We start from the raw sequence: 23,185 nt of genomic DNA, 5'->3' as shown, positions 1-23,185 counted from the left end.
TTTTATTTTTTTAATTTAAAAAATTAATAATTTTTTTTTAAAATTAAATTTTAAAAAGTGATATTTTTTTCTTATTTAGGGTTATAAATTTTGTCCATGAATGACGATTGATCTCTCTCCCTCCTAATGATTTCTCTCCTTTCAATGTTTTTCCTCTGACCAACGAAATTTAGATTCGATAAAATTCAGATAAAAAATTGAAACTCTTCATCTGGATCATCATCGTCATTCAAATAAAGTTAACTTCTTTTAGATGATGAAAATGTAAATGAAGAGTTTCCACTTTTTATTTAGATTTTATATGAATTCTATCGAATCCAAATATTGTTAGTCAGAGAGAGATTGACCGTCATTCACCAGAAATTTGCTAACAAAATTTGAAACCTTAGGTAAGAGGAAAATATCATTTTTCAAAATTACTTTTGAAGAAAAATTGTTAGTTTTCTAAATTAAGGGGGACAAATGATATAAATTTTTATTTTTTTAAATATTATTATTAAATAATAATTTTACCCTTAACCCTAACAAAAAATTTTAATAAATTTTACCTTATAAATAGATATTTAGGTTTTTAAAAATTGAAAGATAAAACTTTAAGATTTTACTATACTTTAAGTGGGAACAAGTATTTTAGCCTTATGTTTTTATTGGTTTTATTTAATATTTTTTTTTCTTTTTAATTTAAGAAAAATCAATCTCTTATTCTTTTTCTCAAATTCGTTAACAAAAATTGTTAATTTTTTAATAAAAACAAAAAAGCCATCAAATAGATTACACTTTGTTTTTAAATTTTTTTTATAACAATTAATATATCTTATTTTATATTAATTTTAATTAAAAATAATAAAAGAATTATAATATGGATATAGATAAAGGTGATAATAGATCAAGTCAGGTCAGGCTGATCTTGAGATGATCCACCAAGGCCACGTGTCGAATCATGCTGAGGCCTACCATTTGGGGAGCTTTCATGTTAGGTTAACTTGGAAAAATCTCAAGATCACCCTTCAAATCACGCTCTCATAGGCCCTTAACAGGCAAACTCATGAGCCTTGTGTGTGTCAACCTAGAAAATAACTTTTTATTTTTTTAATTATGTAAAATATTTTTTATTATTATTTTTATCCGATACAGTAATGAATTGTACCAAATAGGTCGCCTCATCCAAAAAGTTCAATTTAAAAAATAATCCAACAATACTGAACTACCTAAAAGATTTTCCATGTTAGACCTAAGCAAGTTGGACCAAAAAAACCATGCATGTGCCCAGTTGTGGGTTGAACTGCCCCATTTGCCATCTCTAGATATAGATATAGGTGTGTCAATTATGTATAATTGTATATTATGGACAAATTGTAATTTTTAAAATTTTCATAGATGATAATGAAATTTTTAAGAGCAACTATCAATTCAAAAAAGTTAGAGGTGTTTTTTTTTTTTAATTTTAATATATCTCTTTATAGTTTTAAAAATAACAATTACACCATCAAAAGACACCGAATTAGGAGTGTAAATATTATATTTCAAATTATTAGGGCTATAGCTATATTGTCAAGATATATATATTTTAATTTGATAATTTTTGAAACAAAATAAGAACAATATTTATTTGTCCTATGGCATTGCTAAAGATATTATTATAATATTTTAAACCTTCTAGACAAAATAATACTTAATTATAGTTTTGTTATAATATATAAACAAAATGACATAAAGATGATTTAATTATTAAAACTATTTGTTAACTTTGATATATAAGTGAAAAAATTATTTTCTCAAACTTAAAATATAAAAATATGTTATTTCATTAAACGTTAAGTGTAAAATAGTTATTTAATCATTTAAAATTATTTAATTATATAATAACAATAATATACTTATTTTTAGTGTACATAATTTTATTTTTAATTTTAAATAATTTTTCTTATTACTTTCATGATAATATATTAATAAAAAAATTATACCAACTAACTCTTCCTGATTCCATTAAACAACAAATCTTATCATTTATTTATTAATATAATGGCAAAAATGTTTTCATCATTTAAAACAATTTTTTAATTACTAATTTGTCTTTAAATTTAGTAAAATTACAAAATTACCTCTATAAAAATAAAAAATTAAATGATTAATTTATCCTTTAATAATATTTAATTTATTAATATATCTTTTAATAATTATAATTTATTATATTTCTTTAAAAAGTTTTAGTTTTTATTTCTTGGTGACCAACTGGGAATGGCAATGGGGAGGGGTGGGGAGGGGATATCAATCCCCGTCCCCGTTACGGGGATAACAAATAATCCCCGTCCCCGTCCCCGTGGGAAAAAATCTCCTCTCCATCCTCGTCCCGTCCTCTCGAGGAAAAATCCTCTCCCCATATCTGCAAATATAAATCTTAATTCCTTTATGTATTTCAATAAATAAAATAAATCATATTCTCCCAAAATATCACTTGCTACAAGAGCTACAAAATATTCATTATTATTTTAGTTCAAATACAAAGTTTTCATAAAATCTAACAATATGCAATAATCAATTTTTTCATTAGTAGCTCTTCATGTATGTAATTTAGGGTAATTTTATAATAACATTAAATTTAACACTTTTTATTCACTTCAATTGATTTTATCAAGTTTATAATTTATTTTTTTGTGTAAAACCTAATGGATTGACTGACTAAGTTTTGAAGTTGAAATAGAATTAATTTGGTGCATTTGCATTTTATGATAATGAAATTCTAGGGTTTTTTTAATATATTAGATTAATAGTTCAGAAATTAGTAAAAGCTGATAATTGATAATTCAAAAATTAGTAAAATTAAAGTTATAGTTTTAATAAATCATAATGTACAAATTTATAGAATTTAATAATTTAGAAATTATTATATTAATATATTAGATTTATGGGGTGGGGAGGGGAGGGGCGGGGACATGTGTATCCCCGTCCCTGATTATGGAGATTTTTTCATCCCCATTTCTGCCCCTTTATCCGTTTTTATCTGGAAATTCCCTCTCTTTTACGGTCGGGGAGAGTTAAACCCCTAAAATCGGGTCCAAATTACCATCCCTATAACCAACCAATTGTCTCTCATTTTTCTTCTCGAACTCATCAACCATAATTCTCTTTTAACTTTTACCACAAATATTATTGGTTATCATTCTCTTCAAATCATCTTTACTACAACGTTTATATTTTTTAATTTTTTATAAAATCTCTTAATAACCTCACATTTATATTTAATTGAATTGAAAATAAATAAGTAAGAGAAAGAAGAGAATAAAATAATTTGACAATTATTAAAAAATGAGTAGAAAAAAAAAAAAGAAGAGCTATATTAGTATATTATTGAAAATAAAAAAGTACAAGAAAGAGGAGTCGAAAAGACGTTAACATTTATTTTTAAAAATGTGAAAATAAAAAAAATGGAAAAGAATACATGTGTAAATATTATGGATAAAAAAATTATACATGTTAAATATTTTTTGAATTTGTGTTTTTTTATCTTATATTTGTAACGTTTCATGTAATAAAATTTATTAATAAAATTAGATGATAAATAAAGTTTTAAAATTTTAAATCAAAAGGATATAAATTTATCTTTTCCTCAAAATATTGTTTGAGAAATAGTCATCAATAAATTTGGAAGATAACTAAGAATTGAACTTAATTACTCTGAATTTTATTACATATACTGTCATTTAAATTTTTATTCAATTTGTGATTTAATGTTGGGGGATATAAAATCAATTTATATTTAATTGGATGGATTTAATATTTTAAATTTTTATTAAAGAAATATACAAATTTAAACTTTTTTATAAGAACAATGAAACTTTTAAAATCTATTATTAAAAAGTTTAGATAAATATAATATAATATTTTAAATAAAAATAATATTATGTATATTTTTTATACATAATTTAAATATATAAATAATATATTATTATATAGTTAGATATTATTTTATTTTTAATTTAAAATTATAAAATTATATATATAATTTTATTATAATAAAAAATATGATAATTATATAAGTTATTTATTAAAAAATTTAAAATTTAATTTTTTAATAAAAATTTATATTTGGACAATCCAATCAAAGATATCTTCAAACGTCCTTATCCTTTAATAAAATATTTTAATATTAATATCATATTCAAATGAATTTTCTTTTTTCAGGTAATGATTATATTCGTCTTTGTCAGAATTGTCTGAAACATTATTTACTTAGTATTTAAAGCATGTCTGCCGACAGCACACAAAACACGTGTTATAAACGACACACACCGGAAATGGTGATCACAGGGAATCTCGAGCCCTCAAATTCCACACAAACAGCAATAAAGCGTAGGAACTATGATGATGCCGTGGTCACGGGCCTCACGCCCTTCCAATATTGCCTCCATAATTTAGTCAGGAAATACTTCCAACAAATACTTTCCGGCAGAGATATTTATGAAAAAAAACAAAAGATTTATTTTGAGTCAAGATATAATAAAATCTTATTTTTTAATTTTTTAAAATTTAAACACTTATTTATAATAAAATTTTTATTAAAAATTTTAGTTAAAGTTAAAGATAAAACTATTATTCACTAAAAATTTAAAAAAATTAAAATTTTATTACATTTTTTTCTTTATATTTAAAAATTTAATTTCTCCATTTTAAAGTTTGAAAAGTGACAACACCTTATAAGGTTTGTTTCTCTTTCTCTGACATTGATTTCTTTTTCTTTAGTAGTTAATCATTCACTCTCTCCCCTTATCTTTCCCTCCAATCTCTCTCTCTTGTCTCTCTGGTTACCTTCGATCAGAGATGAAGACAAATACGAAGACCGTTCATCTTTGTCTTTGATTGAAGACGGCCAGAGAGACAAAAGAGAGAGACTAGAGGGAGAGATAAAAGGGGAGGGAGGATGATCGATGGTCAAAAAAGAGAAATCAGTGTTGAAGGAAGAAGAATAAACCCTAGAGAGTTTTTGTTACTTTTCAAACTTTAAATTTGAGGAAAATATAAGATTTTTAAATATAGTAAAAAAATATAATAAAACTTTAATTTTTTTAATAAATGATAGTTTTATCTCTAATTTTAACTGAAATTTTTAATAAAAATTTAATTATAAATAAGTGTTTGAGTTTTTTAAAGTTAGAGGAAGACAGTTCGATATTTTACCTTACCTTAAATGGGAATAAGCCTTTTGTCCATTAAAAAAAAAATATTGTACTATCATATTTATAAATCTTAAATTTTATATTTTTCATCAAGTCTTAAAAAATATTTAAGTAAATTTAAAAAAACAAAATTAAAAAAATTAATTTATTTCCTTAATATTGTTTACAAAACGACAAACAATAGTTTGGGTCCGGATAAGATTGAGGAATTTGTGGGACACAGTTGTTCAGTTGGGACGGGTAAAATGTTATTTTAAAGTTAATGTAAAGGTGGGTAAGTAATCTAATTTGTTATATAATATTAAAAACCCCAAAGTCAATTTTTTACTAATTCATCTTGTTTTTAAAATAAATTGATGCAACAAAACTATAAACATTTTTTTTTATATATATAATATAGGCCAAAGACTTATTCCCTTATTGGATATTAAAATTATCATTTATCATTTATCAGATATTAAAATTAATCCTTTTTATTAGTTTATAGTTTAAATAATTATTTTACCTTTTATTTATTAAAATGACCATAATCTCTTCCACTTATAATGATTATTTTACTTTATCAACTAAAAGACCAAAATACCCTTAAATTTTGTGTTATTAGAGCGGATTAGAGAAAGAAATGTAAAGTGAGTATAATCAATTTAAATTACAGAAAAGTTAAAATTTAATTTCGAGTTTAAAATATGGCCACAGAGCGAATGAATCACATTAAAAAGTTCTTTTACGTAGTCTAAGATGTTATTGTCATTATTATTGTTGTTATTATTGTAGTGCTATTGTTATTTAGATTTTTTTCTTTTTTTATAAAGATTTATCGTTTCTGATTATTTTTAATTTTAATTTAATAAATTTAAATCAAACTCAAATTAAATTATTTTTTATTTAAGTGAAATTTAAATAATTGATGCTAGGGATCGGTTTGATTTGTATTTAACCATGATACAATTGGAGGAAATAATAGAGAAAGTGGGAGGAAAAAGGAAAAATCTGAAAATGGAAGTGAAGCCGAGCTGGATTTCTGGAGCCGAAGAAGAAAAACGGCGCCGGACAGAGAGTGGCAGTAAAACATTTAAAAAAGAGAAAGAGTCTTGTAGGTTGAAGATAAGAAAGAGAGCGGCCCGCAGGAAGCATCACGCTCCTCACAGTGACTGTGTTGTCTGGGTGTGGGTCCGGGGCTCCGGATTCGGGGCGCGGCGTACATTTGGATAGTGCTAAGTCAGTGAGGTCAAAATAGGAATAACGTGAGTTTTGGTCAAACCTGTCGGCACAAAATTCATGGTGTTTATTTTTCGTAGAGAGGTGTGCCATGAACACATTCTTGTGTAATTCTTAACCTATTCACAATTCAATTGTATCCACCTGTCATTAAATTAAAATTAAGGGGAAAAGGATTATTTTTCATCCAAATTTTAGTCTATTTTCAAATTCACACTTATAAAAGATAAAAAGCTTCAACTTTCATCTATAGTCAAACTTCTGTTAATTTTTTCTGTTAAAAGAATAAATAAAATAGTCATTTTACTATTTATATTAAAAAATTTATTATTCTCTATCCCCAGGTTTTAGAAACTAACATTTTGCCTTTACTTAAAGTTTTTAAACTTTGAAAAGTAATATTTTCACCCATAAACCTAGGGTTTCTATATTTTTTTAAATTCAGTAGTCCCCCATAACTTTCAAAATAAGCAGTTTTATTCCCACTCTTTAACTTCATTTTCCGGCGTGGTCTTTGACATCGTCTCTGACCTCCTCATTCTCCTGGTGTGATGATGGTGGTGCGATAAGGAGATCTTCATCTCCTCGTCACACAGTGCGATGAAGAGACGGAAATCTCTTCGTCACACGACACAACGAAGAGATCTCTCTTCATTGCACCACCCAGACGACAAAGGACAACGTTTTTTTGTCTTTTGTCACTCGTTGTGTCCTCTAGATGACGAAGTGCCATCCTTCATCTATTTTTCTAGATCTGGACGACGTTTCATCATCTAGATTTGAGCGATGAAGGGCGTCTTTAGACACGTCAATTGAGCCGGGTTGAATGGAGGCTCGACACGAAGCATGAAAAAAATCACGACACTAGAAAGCCCGACCCGACACTGTAGCGTGCCGGGTTAGGCCTATGGGCCTATTAGGTCGAGCCTCGAGCTTTAATATTAAGCGCATGGGTTGGCCCGGCCTGACACGATATTGTTTAGATATTTTTTTAAAAAAAATTTTTGCTGGCAGAAGCCTTCTGCCTTGTGTTTCTGCCTTCTGCCGCAAGGCAGAAGCCTTGTTAGGTAGAGGGAAATAAGGTTTCTACCTTGTAGCAGAAGTCTTGGCCTTTATTTTTTTTTTACAATTTTTTAATTAATTTATTTTTTTATATAAACCTATTTAATTTTTCTTCATTTTCACTTTCATTTACAAATCTCTAATCTCAATTATTTTATTATATTTTTAATCTCATTTTCTCTCATTAATTATCTTTAAGAAGATATATGAATTCATAAATAATAATTATTTGTGTTTATAATTTTATTTTAATTTTAATTTTATCATTACAAAATATTACAAATAGATCAAGTATCAAATGAATTCAATCCATTTGAATATTATCATAATATATGTTTATTTATGTTTTATAATTTGAAAAATAATTTATGTTTAAAAATTTTAAATAATTTTTTAAAAAATATTTAAAACCCGGCCTGGCCCGACCCATTTTTATATGGGCTGGGCCTTGGGCCTTTATTTATTAATGGGTCAGCCCGACCTAAAAGCCCATCAATGTTTGGGCTTTAGGCCCGACCTATTAGCCCGATGGGCCGAGCCTTAGCCAGCCTGGCCCGACCCATCGACACCTCTAGTCGTCTTTCATCATCCTTTGTAGCCGAATATGAGAGATCAATAGAATGCGTCGCGATGGTGGCCAGAGAAGGAAGCAAACTGTAGGGGTGAAATCTAAATTTTTTAAACTTTGAAGATAGGTTAAAGTGTTATTTTTTAAAACCTGGAGCGGGGAAATAATAAAATTTTAAAGTTTATAGGTAAAATGATTATTTTATCTCTATCTCTAACTAAAAATTTGGATGATAGTTTGGTCATAGGTGAGAATTTGAGCTTTTCATCTCTCATAAGTGTGAGTTTGAAATTGGGCTAAAATTTGGGTGAGAAATAGTCCTTTTCCCTTAAAATTAAAGGTGTGTGTCTTAAAATTAAAATTAAAGGTGGTCTTTCATAACAAGGAAAATGAAAAACCAACAAACTTAACACACTTGCTTTCTTTTTGTTTTTAATTTTCGTTTATCATTCATACACGTGGCGCTTTTTCATTTGTTAGTAAATGAATATAAATTTTTTTCCCTCCAGATTTTTCTATTATCCTGGCTAAATGACGATAGAGTCTCCAGGTGTCTAGGTTTTATTGGCTACATCATTTCAAATGGGGAAAGTCCTTGATTTTCTTCCAAAGAGCATTAATCCACGATTTTTTTTTCAAAATTCTTAAATTCTGAAAACAAATTAGTGTGTATAATATAACCTAAAATAAAACTCAAAATAATATAAAATCAGGTAGTGGAGTTGTCTGCTATAGTAGCCATACGATCAATGAACGCATCTGTTAGCCTCCCTACATATCCTGTCATCATATCTTTCTACAAACAAATTAGAAACACATGAGTGACAAAAACACTCAATAAATATACAAATATTTATGCATTTTTTGAATGATACTTGACAGTCTAACTGTCTCCCTAATTATATGATTTAACGTCTTGGACACTTGCTAAGTGAATGTCTCATATGTCTTTTACAACAAAAACCCCTTGCTCATAATGTTCACGGGTAGGACATCCTAGACCCCTTTTACACCTAATGGAGAATCAGGCTGGGCATCCTGAATGTCTTTTATAACCCATACACTAATAAACTAGATGTCGCAAATACCTTGTACCCTTAACTTAATTGGAATGGACATTTCGAACATCTCTTACATCCCTAAAACGAACATCCCAGATGCCTCATACCCTTAACTCATTCCCAACCCTCAGCATGGGTGCTAACTTTTGGTGAGGCAAAACTGTTCCTCTTCACATGTGGGGGATGACCACTTCAGGCTATCAAACGACTGTTTCTCCTTTTGGTAAAGGACAATCGTTTCAGGATATAGGACGATCATTCCTTCTCTGACCTCATTTACATGCATCCTAGCATCTTAACCCAAGATAATTACCAAACTACCTCTGCACATGTTGTGAAACTTCATCTTCTTCATTGTGATGAATGACCATTCCTCTCAGACAAGGACGAGCATCCCTCGCCATTGCAACTTGCAAAACCACATCATTTTTTACGACGACTTGTCCATCAAACTACCCAGATTCATCCTAAGACTCCATTACAAGTGTTAATTAAATAGATTTGCACCAATATATCAACATACACAAGAATCAATGCAAAACATGATGAATAAAAAATGAGTTACACAACCTTAATACCCTACCATAGTTTTCTTACTTAAGATCATATGTCAATCTTTTGCAAAACACGACAACCTAAATATAAGGACTATCAAATAACACCTAAATCATGACATAAAATATGAAGAGAAAGGAAAGTGCTTCTACCTCTCCTCTGGCATTGCTCAAGTCTTTGTGTGGCAAGAATCTCATGGCGTCCACTATCTTTGGCGGCTCTCCAATGCTCTCTAATCGTCTCCCTCCTCTTTGTGTAGTGAAAAGCAGGGTTAACCTTATTAGAATGTGATGAAGAGTTTAATAACCGCTTGAGATCACACTTGGAATTATTGTCCTTACTTAGGGGATAGGTGTTTCCAAGATACGTATCGTGAAAATCATGCCAGTCACAATTCAAATTTGCCAGCTCATAGGGATAGGTGTCCTAGAAATAGGGACAAACATCCCACATGTTTGACTTTTTCTTGACTTTAAAATTTTAATATAGTCAAACCTCTCGAAAGACTCGGATCATATTACAATGACTAATTTATCTCTAAAACATACCTATGGGTGCTACAATATTTTTCACTCTTTTTAAGTGTTTTAATATTTTAATTTTTTTCTCAAAATATCTCAATCAACTAATATTAAAACACAAACATAACATATAGCCTTGTTTACGGATGAACAAAAAAAAAAACCTACACATACCATTTAAAAGACATCAATGACCTTATTAATCAAATCCCATGCTCATACACAAATAAAATATAATTTTAAATAAAAATAAAAATTAATTAAAATAAGTATAACCATATGGGGATACAATTATATATAGTAGGTAAGGATTTCAGGTGTTATTACTGCTTATCCTTTAACATTTTTTTAGTCAATTCCAAACAATTTCTACTATAATAACATTTTTTTCAAATATTTGAATTAGTTGGTAATTTAGAGTAGTCTCATGTCAATCCAAATATAAACCCATATTGTTTTAAATCGTATCGAGGATCAAAACTAAATTTTATATAAAAAAAAAACTTCAAATCTAACATGATTTTTTCACATATTTTGTCATGTTGAAAAAATATGTTGTATTGAAATTTGTTAGCTTTTGAGAAGGGGATCTAAATTATTTTTATACACATTTGATATATTTATAAACTTGAAAGAAAATTTGTTTTTCTTTTTTTTGGACACGAACTATATCAAAAGATATAATTGTATAATTTTTCACGCATCAATAATGTTACATATTGTTATGTTCTATAAATGATGAGCTTTCGTTCAGTCTTTTATTTGGGTAATTGACAGCCATTTAACCCATGATAAGTGGTATGAAATCGGATGTAAATTATCATTTGGTTAATTTTGAGCTTTTGGCTAGAGCTATTTGAATTTCTTAAAAAAATTTTTTTGACCAACTGTGAGTCGGACTGCTCAAAAGAAAACATTACTTGATAGACTGATTCGTATCTGAATCCATGTGACAGTAATTTGGACTACATTTACTCAATAATGAGATCATACGATAAAGGCAAAAAGACTTATTCACACTAAGTTTTAGAACTTTTGTTTATAAAGTTTTAAAAATTTAAAAATTTATTTATAAATTATTAAAGTTAATAAAATTAGTTAGTTTTATAAATAAAATTATCATTTAATCAATAATATTAAAAAAAAATTATCTTATTTTTTTCTTTAATTTGAAAAATTAATAATTTCCTTTTAGACTTAAATTTTGAAAAATTATATTTTTCCTTGGATTTATTTTCTCCGGCTCTCTCTCCCTTTGGTGATTGGAGTCTGGACAAAGCAGACGAAGACGAAGAGACCATAATCTTCATCTCACTAGATGCTAGCAAGCCTAGGGGAAATCTTTGGAAGTGATTCTCCTTTGCACAACTCTGATCTTTAGAGAGAGAGAGCTAGAGAAAATAAACCCAGGGGTGAAAATATAATTTTTTAAAACTTAAGTTTGAAAAAATTTGTTAGTTTTCTAAAATAAGGAGAAAAATAAGATAGTGTTTTACGCTTTTTTAATCATTGAATAAATGATAATTTTACTTTAAAACTAATGAATTTTGTTAATTTTAACAATTTATAGATGCATATTTAGATTTTTGAAATTTTAAAGATGAGAGCTTGGGATTTGGCTAAATCTTAGGTAGGAATAAGTCTTTCGGCCTATGATAAATGAATTAATTAGCCAAATATACTTCCAATATCAAAAAAAGATGTGTAACATTATTTTTTGAATTTCCACCATCATACATTATAATATGCTGTCAAAATATGTATATAGATGATCTATAATTATATGGTTGTGTAATTATTAATTAAAGATAATATACATAAAATAAGTATCTATTTATATAATGATATATAATCTATAAAATAAATATCTATTCATATAATGATATATTATTTATAAACTTATTTTATGTATTCAATATATATATATATATATATATAGTATTTCTCTGACAATAATGCCAAGGAGTTTTTAGTCATTTAGACATAATTGGTCAGGTTGAATGAACTTGATTTGGGATTGGTTTTTTCTAATATGGTTTTCTCGCCCCGACCCATTAATTAATCGAAGAAACAAGTATCGGGTAACCTGGACTGGTAATTCATCACTTTCGGTCAGCAAGAAAAGTTGACGAAACTCTTTGCCTACACCGCCAAATCCAAACACGAAGCAGTACTGTTGCCACTGCACTAGTCAGTCAATGGAGTCATCTTCGAGAATAACGGTGACGCAGCGAGAGCAATCAATGGTTATGAACGACGTTAAAATGATCTACGAGATCTACGCCGATGTTCCCCCTAAAACTCAGCGTTTGATGTAAGCTAACATCCTTCACATTAAAATATTAGGTTTCAATTTCATGTTTCGTGAATTATGGATTTCTGATTATTCATTGATTTGATATTTGGCGTACAGGATGGAGCTTCAGCGTGACAATCATATGGAGTACTTGCTGAGAGGCCTCCAACAACTTGGCCCTTCCTTTTGCGTCTTGGATGCTAAGTATGCGCCTCTCTTTTGAATTTTAGGTTCTGGTTTAGTTTTGAGTCTCTTTTAGTTCTTCGGTTTATTAATTGACTAGAGCTAATAATTATTTGTCGTTTCATTTTAGTATAATGTGTATATGGGATTGGTAATAAAAGGTGGCTACTTTGTTCATATTTGGAAGGATATAATGTGTTAAGTTTGGAAAATGTAACACAATTGTGTATTTCATGGATTTATATAATCTAATTAATTTTTATTAATGATATCCAGAGACAAAGTTTAGATTGAATATAAGAAAACATTAGTCCTACTAGTGAAATTGTAATATGGTAAAGGAAGGAAACTATAAAAAAATTCAAGGTATTTTCTAAAGACATCTTTTTTGATTGTATATAGCTAATAGAAAGCCAGTAAGGATAATGAATTTTAGATTAAAAAATGAAAGAATGAATGGTGCAAGGAAACTCACATCTCAGGGAATCCATTTTCATGTTATATTAGATAGACACATTCAGTTTCAGTTCAGAGAAACACAGTCATACAAATTAACTTTTGATTAAACTGGGTTGTTGAACTACACCATGGCTATACTGTTTCATGGTCACAACTCATGTTTAAACTGAAGAGTTAGTTGAAGTTATGTAAAATAAGAGTTATACATTTAGTTCATCTGTTATTAAGTTATTGTATATTGAGATATATTCTTGTACCTCATTAGATGGTTTAGATACTTAGAGACTCCCTATGGATTCTTAGAGAACTAGGGAAAGACAAAATTCATTCTGAAAATTGCTTTAAAATAAATTTTTTCTTCTAAGTATAAATCTTTCCCTTTTCTCTTCAAAATAGCCAAAAGGAGGCTGATTGTTCAACTCTGAAATATTGTTTAAGGTTTTTAATAGGAATGGAAGCTTTCATCTCCTAACACTGCATGAAAAAGAAACATATACAAACACAAAAGCACAAATGAATAAATATTTTTAAATGAACAACCGATTTGGCCTGTAAGACTGCTTGGTTATTGAATAAAATGGTTTTAAGTGGTGTAGAGTGGCAGTGAAAAGAATGATCAGTTTCCATTTACTAGTTTTTGAAGATTTTCTTATCCAAATGTCACATCCACACTTTCATATAAGTGGAAGTTTATTTAGTGAAAAAAAATTTTGTATCCTTGACTTGCAAGACATCTTTGAGCATGTTTGGTGTTTTTTCTTGACGATGTTTGGTTGTGTCATGTGTTGCATAAACATTACAATGCATTCTTATTTTTATTTCTTTGTGTGATTGTTGTCTTATCTAGTCGACCTTGGATTTGCTACTGGATCCTGCATTCAATTGCTTTACTTGGACAGTCTATTGATGTTGCATTGGAAGACAGGACCATTGACTTTCTTAGCCGTTGTCAGGTATCAGGTTTAAATTAATTTTCATAGTATAGTTTGCTTTGAATTATGTGTATTCTCAATTTTCTTATCGTCTGTAATGCTCTCTCTCTCAATTTTTTTTTTTTTTAATATGAACTAAGTATAAAATCAGTAGAGGAAGTAGCATGCTTCTTCGTTTATTTGAAATTTCATTGGGAGACTTTAGGTGGATTTCCGTCACTACTCTACATCACAAATTCTACTCATAATTTCTTGAAGGCTCTATTCCTCTTTCATATATTTTAAAGTCATTACAGAATTGAGAGAATAACCTCACTATACTAATCAAATGTATGTTAATATCTTCTTTAATTTTCCAAATGAGCAACAAGTCATGTATGCTTTAACTAAAAAAGTAATTATTATTGCAGTTATATAAGAAAAGGAAAGAGATAATCTTGAGGATGATACTACGAAAATATAAAAAAAAAAGTTTTGTGTCAAGGAGCTCTAAACATGCTTGAAAAGCTAGAAATATTTAGTTTTAACAAAGTGTACAAGTTGGCCAGTTATTTCATATCTGCAAAGTCAAAGATGTAGTAACAATTCCAAAGAAAAAAATCATTATGTCAAACAACTTTAGATAAATATTTAATTTTTTCTTAAACCTTTAATGTAATGTAAAATTAAAACTAATATATTCTTATTTATAACTAGTCCAAGTTATAATTAGAGTTTTTTTATGACTACATAAAGGTTATTCCTATATGGAGCATAACTATATATAGAGTATAACTGTAAAGAGGTTAACCATATATTTGATTTTTATACTATGGAGTGATTTGTATTTCAATAAAAATATATAATTATATGAAAATTCTCAAATCTTGACACTCAAAAATTCTTTATATGTGTATTAAAAAACAATAACCAGTTGATCATTTAATTTAAATTATACAAAATAAATGCTTAATCATGTTTGTATTATGGAATGAATATATAATTAAAATTAATATATGAAAAAGAGTAGAATAGAATGGCATCAAAGATAGGTGGTGAAGGTTAGGGAATGGAACCTAAGCAAAATAAACAGTCCAAAGCACATTAAATAGAAGAAAGTGGATTACAGGGACCAACTTCATCCTCATTGTTGAGCATCTTAAATTAATAAACAATATTACACAAATTAATTATTCATAAAGTGAGATTAAAATAATATTATTTTATCATTTATTTGCATATTGAGACCATCAGGCTAGTGCCTATGTTTCCCATTAATGTAGTGCTTATATTTTTATTAATGACAATGTCTCTTGTCTTTTCTTTCATAATTTTATGCATATATGATTAACAATGCATGGTCCATCCTTTCTACACTAGAAGACATTTGCATTCTATTTTAAATTAAATTTATAGTAATAAATATTGATTTTTTACTACATGACACTTTAGTGAGGGCTAGATTCGAGCTTGTTCAAACTCGAATCTAGTTTTGAGCTCAACTTGATATTGTAACTAAGCAAAAATAACTAAAATTAACTATGTTATTTTGATACATATTAGTCAAAATGACGTTGTTTTAGTTGATTCGTATTAAAATTTTCAGACTCGTGAGCTTGTCAGTTTGAATATTCCTAAAATTTGAGCTCGAGCTTATTTTAGACTTATGAAGTCGATTTCAAGCTTGAGTTTGAATAAATTGAGTTACTCTAACTTTAGTGGATGGTAATTTGTATATCATATCATAACATGTTAAAATATAAATTAATATTAAAAACATAACACTACAAGAAATTAACTATATTCTAATTCAAAATATCATCAAATTGTACTGCAACAGTTATACAGTAATACAAAATAATGTGCCCATAAGCTCATCCCACATAAAGGTTATTGTAATAGTCCAACAATAACACACAAAAAGAAATCATTTAAACTTGAGTTTGGCTATTCTTGGCTCATTTTGAAATAGAGTCTAGCTTTTCTTAGCTAGCCCATCTAAACTTTTGACTAGTTCTTCTTAGGTCAGCCTAAAATAGAGTCTAGTTCATCTTGGCTAGCTCATGGATCCATTTTGGTTTTCAACCCAAGGGTTTGGCTTCATTCATCTTAGCCCATCATGCTTAAGTGAGTCCTAAATCAATGGGCTCTAATACCATGAAATGAGATTTGAGATAAATAACTTTTTCAAAATTTGCTCATTGGCATAGCCATCAATATATACAGAGGGAGAACAGAACCTTAATAATCACTAGGATTCTCTAACAAGAAAAGGAAATATTCCAAATATAAAACCTAATAACTAGGATTTCCTAACAATAAAGATAGATATAAAACTACTAAGAGACACAATCATAAAGTTGTTTAAAATTAGAAACAATTAAGAATTGTAAATTCCTAATAAATAGGGATCCTAAATCTTTAGTAAAGAGGATATGGATCTCAAATCCCTAACAAATAATGATTCTTCTAGACTTTTCAACATGTTGGAATATATAAGCTCCATATTAGGAAGAAAAGTAAAAATGAAAGGGTATATAATCTAATGGGTATCCAAGTTATATTGACTTAAGTTATTTTAACAATTGGAAGTTAAAACATGTCAAAGCCCATAATTAATAAAAATGTTTATCCATGTCTTTCAAGTTTAAAGGGATCAAGATTTCTAATATAATATAAGAGTTGAACATTCCTGCTGGCATGATTTTTTGGCCATAAAGTCGACAACATCATTCGTTTGACAAACTCACATTGTCATCTACATATGGATAGTAAAGTTTCTCACTAGATCGGTAAAATTGACACCGTCATTGACATGTGAAAAGATGAGTTTCTCACCATATCAACAAAACTTACATTGTAACCTATATATGGGAAGATGAGTTTCTCTCACCAGATTGAATATCACCGACCATATTTGTCATTTTGGATAAGAATCAACACCAACATGTAAAGCTTCTTATTGCAATAAAAAAACCGAAAAGTTGGTTTTCTCATTAAAAAAAAAAGGAAAAAGGTTTCTCACGAGTTATTGCCATCATACAGTGGGAATTTGAGTGTTTCACTTTAAGGGGGCTTTTGGTTCGGGATAAAAATTACGTTAGTAATCTATTTTTTATTACTTGTATTAACTTATTTAGTTTATTAGGTAATAAAAGATTCTGATAATTTTCAACTACAAAGTTGTCGTGACAGGTAATATAGAGGTTAATTTGATTACCATCTCTATCTTAGGTATTAGAAGATTACTAAGATAATCTTGCTTTTGTTGCATTTTTGTCCTTATTAAAATTTTTAAGACAAAAATAACCTCGTTGTCCATTTAAATAACAAGTAACGTAGAGAATATGTTAGAGAAAAAATAATGGCAATAAGATGAAAACTTGAAAAAAATAATTAAATTAATTAATTTCACAGTTTAACAACATGAAAATTTCTTAATATATTTTTAACATGGAGAATATTTTAGAAAGTACAAATAACAAATGTTTTGACATAAGACATGTTAGTTTAACCAAACACAATGCTAATTTATATCTAATAATTTTTTAAGGGCATTTAAATAATGTAATATCTTCATTTTCTTTTAAAATTGTCAATCAAACACAATGATTAGTTATGCATTCCAATTTTTCCAAAAATAATAATAATTAACACCAAGTATTTTCTAAGCAATTTATCTTTGTGGTAATATTTCATTTTTGGTAATAAAAGATTACTCAAACTATACACACCTTAAGGTTTGTTATTGTAAGACTTGAGTCGCAAGATTTAAACCTTGGCCTAATCAAATCATTGTATCCGAGCTAGGAATGAAGAATATCCATTCACCAGTTTGAGAGGGAGTGTTGGAAATTCTAGAAGAATCCTTGTTTGTTAGGGATTTAAGACCGTTATCCCTCTTTATTATGATTAGAAATTTAGAATCCTTAATTGTTTCTTATTTTAGACAACATTATGATTGTGTTTCCTAGTAGTTTTATATTTATCTTTATTATTAGGAAATCCTAGTGATTATTAGGTTTTATATTTGGAATATTTATTTTTTTGTTAGGGAATCCTAGTGATTATAAGGTTCTCCTGTGTATATATTGATGACTATGCTGATGAATAGAATTTGAACAAGTTATTGATCTCTAATCTCGTTTCATTCTGTAATTATCGTTTTGTATTTCTAGCGCATCAGAAATTTTTTAAAATAGTATTGCTTGGAACGAACACATTCATCTGACAGCATCTGAAAAGGGCAATCTATTCTTTTTTGTCCTCATATAAAATGTTTGAACCTTGATGCCTTTGAAGTATTAAGTAGCCAGTCAAATCATTAGGATGTCAGAGCAAACAAATCACATATGTTTGGTGCCTCATGCTTAGTGATCTATGTTTATAATTAACACATTCAGTTTACCATTTTTAGATGCCCACTATGTTTGTTGGTCCTTAAGGTAAAAATGCAAATGTTGCAACTTCAGCTTTTGATATCATCTTGTTTTCTCATGTTTGCAGGACCCAGATGGTGGATATGCTGGTGGACCTGGACAGGCAAGTATATGATCCACTGGTTGGCATGATTACTTGGTTATTGTTGATGGACACTGTCCTAGTTACAACCAACAAAATTTGCAATAAGTTGAAGGGATCCTTGTTCAAACTTTAATAGTGAAACCTTTCTTTCATTTGCATTCCCCTTAGTGGTTGTTCTGTTGCTATCTTATGAATTTTTCACATGATGAGAAGACCAAATGTTTTTGGAAAAAGATAAACAAAAGGGACAAAGTTGAAATCCACTCCAGTGGTTTTTAACATTCTTAATTTTGTTGTATCTGAGAGGCTGTAGTTATTATGTGAAGTCAATCTACTGTAGTTTTTATATGAAGTCAATCTCTTTATCTTGGTCATCTTTTATTTTCTAAAGTGGTGCATTCTTTTAGTTGAAGATTCTTGCCACTGATCTCTTAAGCAAACCTGCTTAAATTTCAGGGTCCTGCTTTTTTTCAGGATGAGTCTTAGGAAGATTTGGCTCATATAATTGATCTTATTGTTTCTTTTTAATTTCTATTTTGAAAAATAATGTTCACAGTTGTTTCTCAACTCTATGTATATGCTCTATCAGATGCCTCATCTTGCCACAACTTATGCTGCGGTGAATGCATTGATTACTTTGGGTAGTGATAAATCTTTACTGTCAATTGATAGGTGAGTTGACGCTTCTGTGAGGTCAGTCTTTTGCCTCAATATGCTATTAAGCCTTTTGGAAATTATTTGAAATTTTCTCTTGGGAATAATTTGTAGGGGCAAAATGTACACGTTTTTGAAGCGCATGAAAGACCCAAGTGGGGCCTTCAGGTTTGTGAGTGTTTCTTATAAAAATATAATTGAGAAACAACTTAATATAGATTTCGTGAATATTGCTTTTGTATTCTATGGCTTCCACTTAGAATCACCATTTGGTTTTTCTTAGGATGCATGATGAAGGAGAAATTGATGTTCGGGCGTGCTACACTGCTATTTCGGTAAGTTAGCTCTCTCTCTCTCTGCATATATGCAGACACATTTTACTATGTAGAAGAGCATTTCCCTAAGCCTCGCTTATATTTACACTAGCTAATTCTGGCTCGAATATCGAAGTAAGGACATGCTTATAACATAAATTATATTTGTTCACCGAGTCCAACATTAATTGATAGTGGCTTCAAAAAAATAGTATGGTTCTCAGGCCAACATCAAATTACTACGATTTTTTACTATTTCATAAATAGTGTTGTCGATACATTGTTGTTTGTTCTTAACTGATCCCATCATTAAATCCTCCCAATACATAGTTGTTTGTTTTACTGGAGAAAGAGCCACCTGAAAATTAATTTTTTTACCTGTTTTTAGTTTTGGATTTGCCCTTACGTGAGAATCGGTAAGATGTTTCACTATTCATCTTGACTGTTGGACCAAAATTTATGCCTTCCCTTATGGTTTCCATATATTTTCTATGGTTCCAGTTCCAAAACTATTATTCAACTTTATTTTTGTATTTTTAAGTTTTCACTCTTTTTGAATGACTAATCTCTCATTTTTACCAGGTTGCAAGTATGCTGAACATTTTGGATGATGACCTTGTTCGTGATGTTGGAAATTACATCTTAAGGTTGGTTTCAAGCAGACTTTAATTTAAATTGCCAGTAAATCCATCTGATTCTGGTTTATCAGTTGGCTTATTGATGAAAGTAAAATAAAAGTTTGTACTCTATGGCATATCTGTGCAGCTGTCAGACCTATGAAGGTGGTATTGCTGGGGAACCTGGTTCTGAAGCTCATGGTGGGTATGTTTCACTCTGTGTCCTCTCTTTTCTTCATTTCTGTGGTTGGTTTAGCTAATGCCATTGTCATGTGTTCCTTTTCTTTTCCTTTTTGGTTTATGTATATACTAATGTCTGTTTGAATGTGTTAGCAAAGCTATTAATGGATTTGATAATTTGATGGTCAGCTATACATTTTGTGGTTTGGCTACAATGATTCTGATCAATGAGGTTAATCGATTGGATTTGGCTTCCTTAATTGTAAGACAGTGTTTCCTTTTTTCACTATTATTTATGCTTTCTGTTAGATCTAACTTTCATTTCGGTGATTCCTTTTGATAATTCTCACGGAACTGAATGTAAATGCTCTTGTGGTGTGATCCGATTGTATAGGATTGTGTTGTATTTCGACAAGGAGTGGAAGGTGGATTTCAAGGGAGAACCAATAAACTTGTTGATGGTTGCTATTCTTTCTGGCAGGTGACTACTTTTTTCTATTAATTTGTTGGTGTTCCTTAGTATTTTATATACAGTGGACTAAAACAAAGAAAAGTGATCAGGGAGGTGTATTTGCATTATTACAAAGGTTTCATTCGATTATTGGAGAAAGACTGACACGGTCAGGTACTGGAGAAGCAAAGCACCATATTGATAGTCCAGAAGCTACTCCAGAATCAGATATATCAGAGGGGAAAGAAAGTTCAGATTGTAATTCCTCAGAAGGTGATGAAGCTTGCCATTTTCAACGGGGAGGTAGGTTCGCTTGAAGTGAATAACATGATTTTATTTCTTTTAAATATCAAGTCTTCTCCTCTTCATGCCTTTTAACATGGTTACGGCTGAATATAGATTTATAATTTTTTAAGTTTAGTAAACACAGATGTGTAAAATTTCTTTTTCCTTTTCCCTTTGATGTAAAAGGAAAATACAAATACAATTTTTAGGATTCAACCTTGCCATTGGAGTTAAAATGAGGTGTTAAAATGAAATGTTATTGAAGTTTAATTATAAAGTAATACTACAAGAACGAACCTTAAATACAAATAAGGTGAAATTTTTAATCAAGTTAAGAAAATACAATCTTATTATTATTATTTTTCAATCTTACATAAAACAGGATATCAAAAAGATAATAAATTATTTTTTTCCTTGAAAATCCACTGTAAGACATAAAATTTGCATATTAGAGGAAGCCAGTGTGTATAGAGAGGATAGAATAGTGGGTTTTAAGAGATATAAAGGATATTTTACAAAACTTTTCATGCTATCCAAACAAAAGAATTGAAACTTGTATTTATTTAAGAGGGTCATGTATAAGAAAATCATTTTTCCCTATGTGTATTATATACGCCTACTTTTCAAGGTAGCCATTAGGTAAGGCCACCTCAGCTCCTTATGTCTGCCATTGCCTTGAATTCATGAGAAATTTATTAGTTTTATTTTTTAATCATTTACAGACTCACAGAATGCATCCTGTCCAGTTAACTCTGACAATGTTGGATTTGTCTCGTCTGAGGGGCATGCAGAAAGGGTGCCTCTATTTCACAGCATTGCCTTGCAGAGATATATACTTTTATGCTCACAGGTTTGGTTTTGAAAGATAATTCTACATATTGATTACTTGATTTTTGAGTGAAGAAGAGTTGTGCTTTCATTTGTGCTATTTTAAAAATGAAAAAACCAAAATGAATTCAGAAGAAAAACTTATGGAGATCATCTTTATAAACTCATAATTTGTCTTGGTTAAGCTTATTTGTGTTTTGGTTTAAATTAATTACCTGGACCTTTTTCAAGCTATTATTTTGTCTTCTGTGTACTAGCTGCAAAGTTGAACTTGACATGTTAGCCATAGGTAGATAAATTTTCTTCTTCTCTCAACGTGATTTATACCTTCTGTTGCTGTTTTGATAGATGTTATTGTTGCAGGACCCTGGAGGTGGACTCAAGGACAAACCTAAAAAATCTAGAGACTATTATCACACCTGTTATTGTTTAAGTGGTCTAGCAGTCTGTCAGTATAGCTGGTTGAAAGATGAAGATGCTTCACCATTGCCCAGAGCTGTCTTAGGTCCACATTCTAATCTTTTGGAACCTATTCATCCCATCTTCAATGTTGTCTTGGATCGATATTGTGTAGCTCATGAATTTTTCTGTCGGTCCTAATGGGAATCTTCTTAACAAGTTTTTGTAGTTTCCTGATATGTGATGCAAATTCGCAATATCCGACCTTCTGTTGTATATGATTGCAAAAAAAAAAAGATAGTTTGTATTAGTGAATAATGATAGTGTGTATTTTAAACTTTATTATTTATCCCGTTTTCTGGATTTCTGATTCCTTGTTTTATAGATCAAAACAAAAAAGAACACTAGCACATTCAACCAATGGAGCGGCTCCATTGGATGCTAAAAAACACTTGGAAGTTTGATTCTGTGATGTGTCAAGTAGATATGATATTGGATTGAGTTATAAATGTTGGAAAGCAATGCCATTGAGCATGAAAACCAAACTGGGAAAAGTGTTGAAAGAATAATTTAAGTGGAGCTTTTAGGGGTGGGGAAGAGAGACACAGATTCCTGGAAGGGAAAGAGAGGCGCAGAAATTCCCGAAAGGAAAAGAGATACAGAAATTCCTTCTTTCAGCAGCTGTAAGCCCTCTGGTTGACGTCTTTACTTCTCTGCCATTCGTCTGTATTTTCTTTTTGGTTTTGGCATGTGAAATTATTCTCTCTTACCTGCCTTGAATGTTAATTTTTTTTTTTTAATAAGGTGTTGAAGCGTTTCAAGGCAAATACCTCGAATGATTGGGTTGTAAAAAGATTCAAAACCTAACCAAACTGAAGTTAATTTAAGCGTGTTATTTATTATGAACAGTAAGTATTATATACAT

At 29.5% G+C, this 23,185-nt stretch overlaps 1 protein-coding gene across 1 annotated transcript; it reads left to right on the top strand.

Moving 5' to 3' along the window:
* Nucleotides 1–12,228: 12,228 nt before the first annotated feature.
* Nucleotides 12,229–22,627, top strand: LOC123222534 (protein farnesyltransferase subunit beta-like). Its single transcript, XM_044645373.1, has 14 exons — nt 12,229–12,473; nt 12,573–12,659; nt 13,945–14,050; nt 18,515–18,550; nt 19,122–19,204; nt 19,301–19,354; nt 19,470–19,521; nt 20,083–20,147; nt 20,266–20,322; nt 20,487–20,559; nt 20,692–20,778; nt 20,859–21,051; nt 21,756–21,883; nt 22,225–22,627. The coding sequence occupies exons 1-14, from the start codon at nt 12,358–12,360 to the stop codon at nt 22,459–22,461; spliced, it is 1,374 nt and encodes a 457-aa protein (XP_044501308.1). The 5' UTR covers nt 12,229–12,357; the 3' UTR covers nt 22,462–22,627.
* The last annotated feature ends 558 nt before the right edge of the window (nt 22,628–23,185 follow it).

The sequence above is a fragment of the Mangifera indica genome, chromosome 8 (assembly GCF_011075055.1).
Source record: "Mangifera indica cultivar Alphonso chromosome 8, CATAS_Mindica_2.1, whole genome shotgun sequence".
Lineage (NCBI taxonomy): Eukaryota > Viridiplantae > Streptophyta > Magnoliopsida > Sapindales > Anacardiaceae > Mangifera > Mangifera indica.
Note: the sequence above shows the minus strand (reverse complement) of the source record. Positions and strands in the feature narration are given on the sequence as shown.

Excerpts from the sequence above, each read along its gene's own strand:
- LOC123222534 (XM_044645373.1), top strand. The coding sequence starts at position 12,358 with ATGGAGTCATCTTCGAGAATAACGGTGACGCAGCGAGAGCAATCAATG. Across the intron at positions 20,560-20,691 it reads TGGATTTGGCTTCCTTAATT|GATTGTGTTGTATTTCGACA; the intron begins GTAAGACAGTGT and ends CCGATTGTATAG. Across the intron at positions 21,884-22,224 it reads ATATACTTTTATGCTCACAG|GACCCTGGAGGTGGACTCAA; the intron begins GTTTGGTTTTGA and ends TTATTGTTGCAG.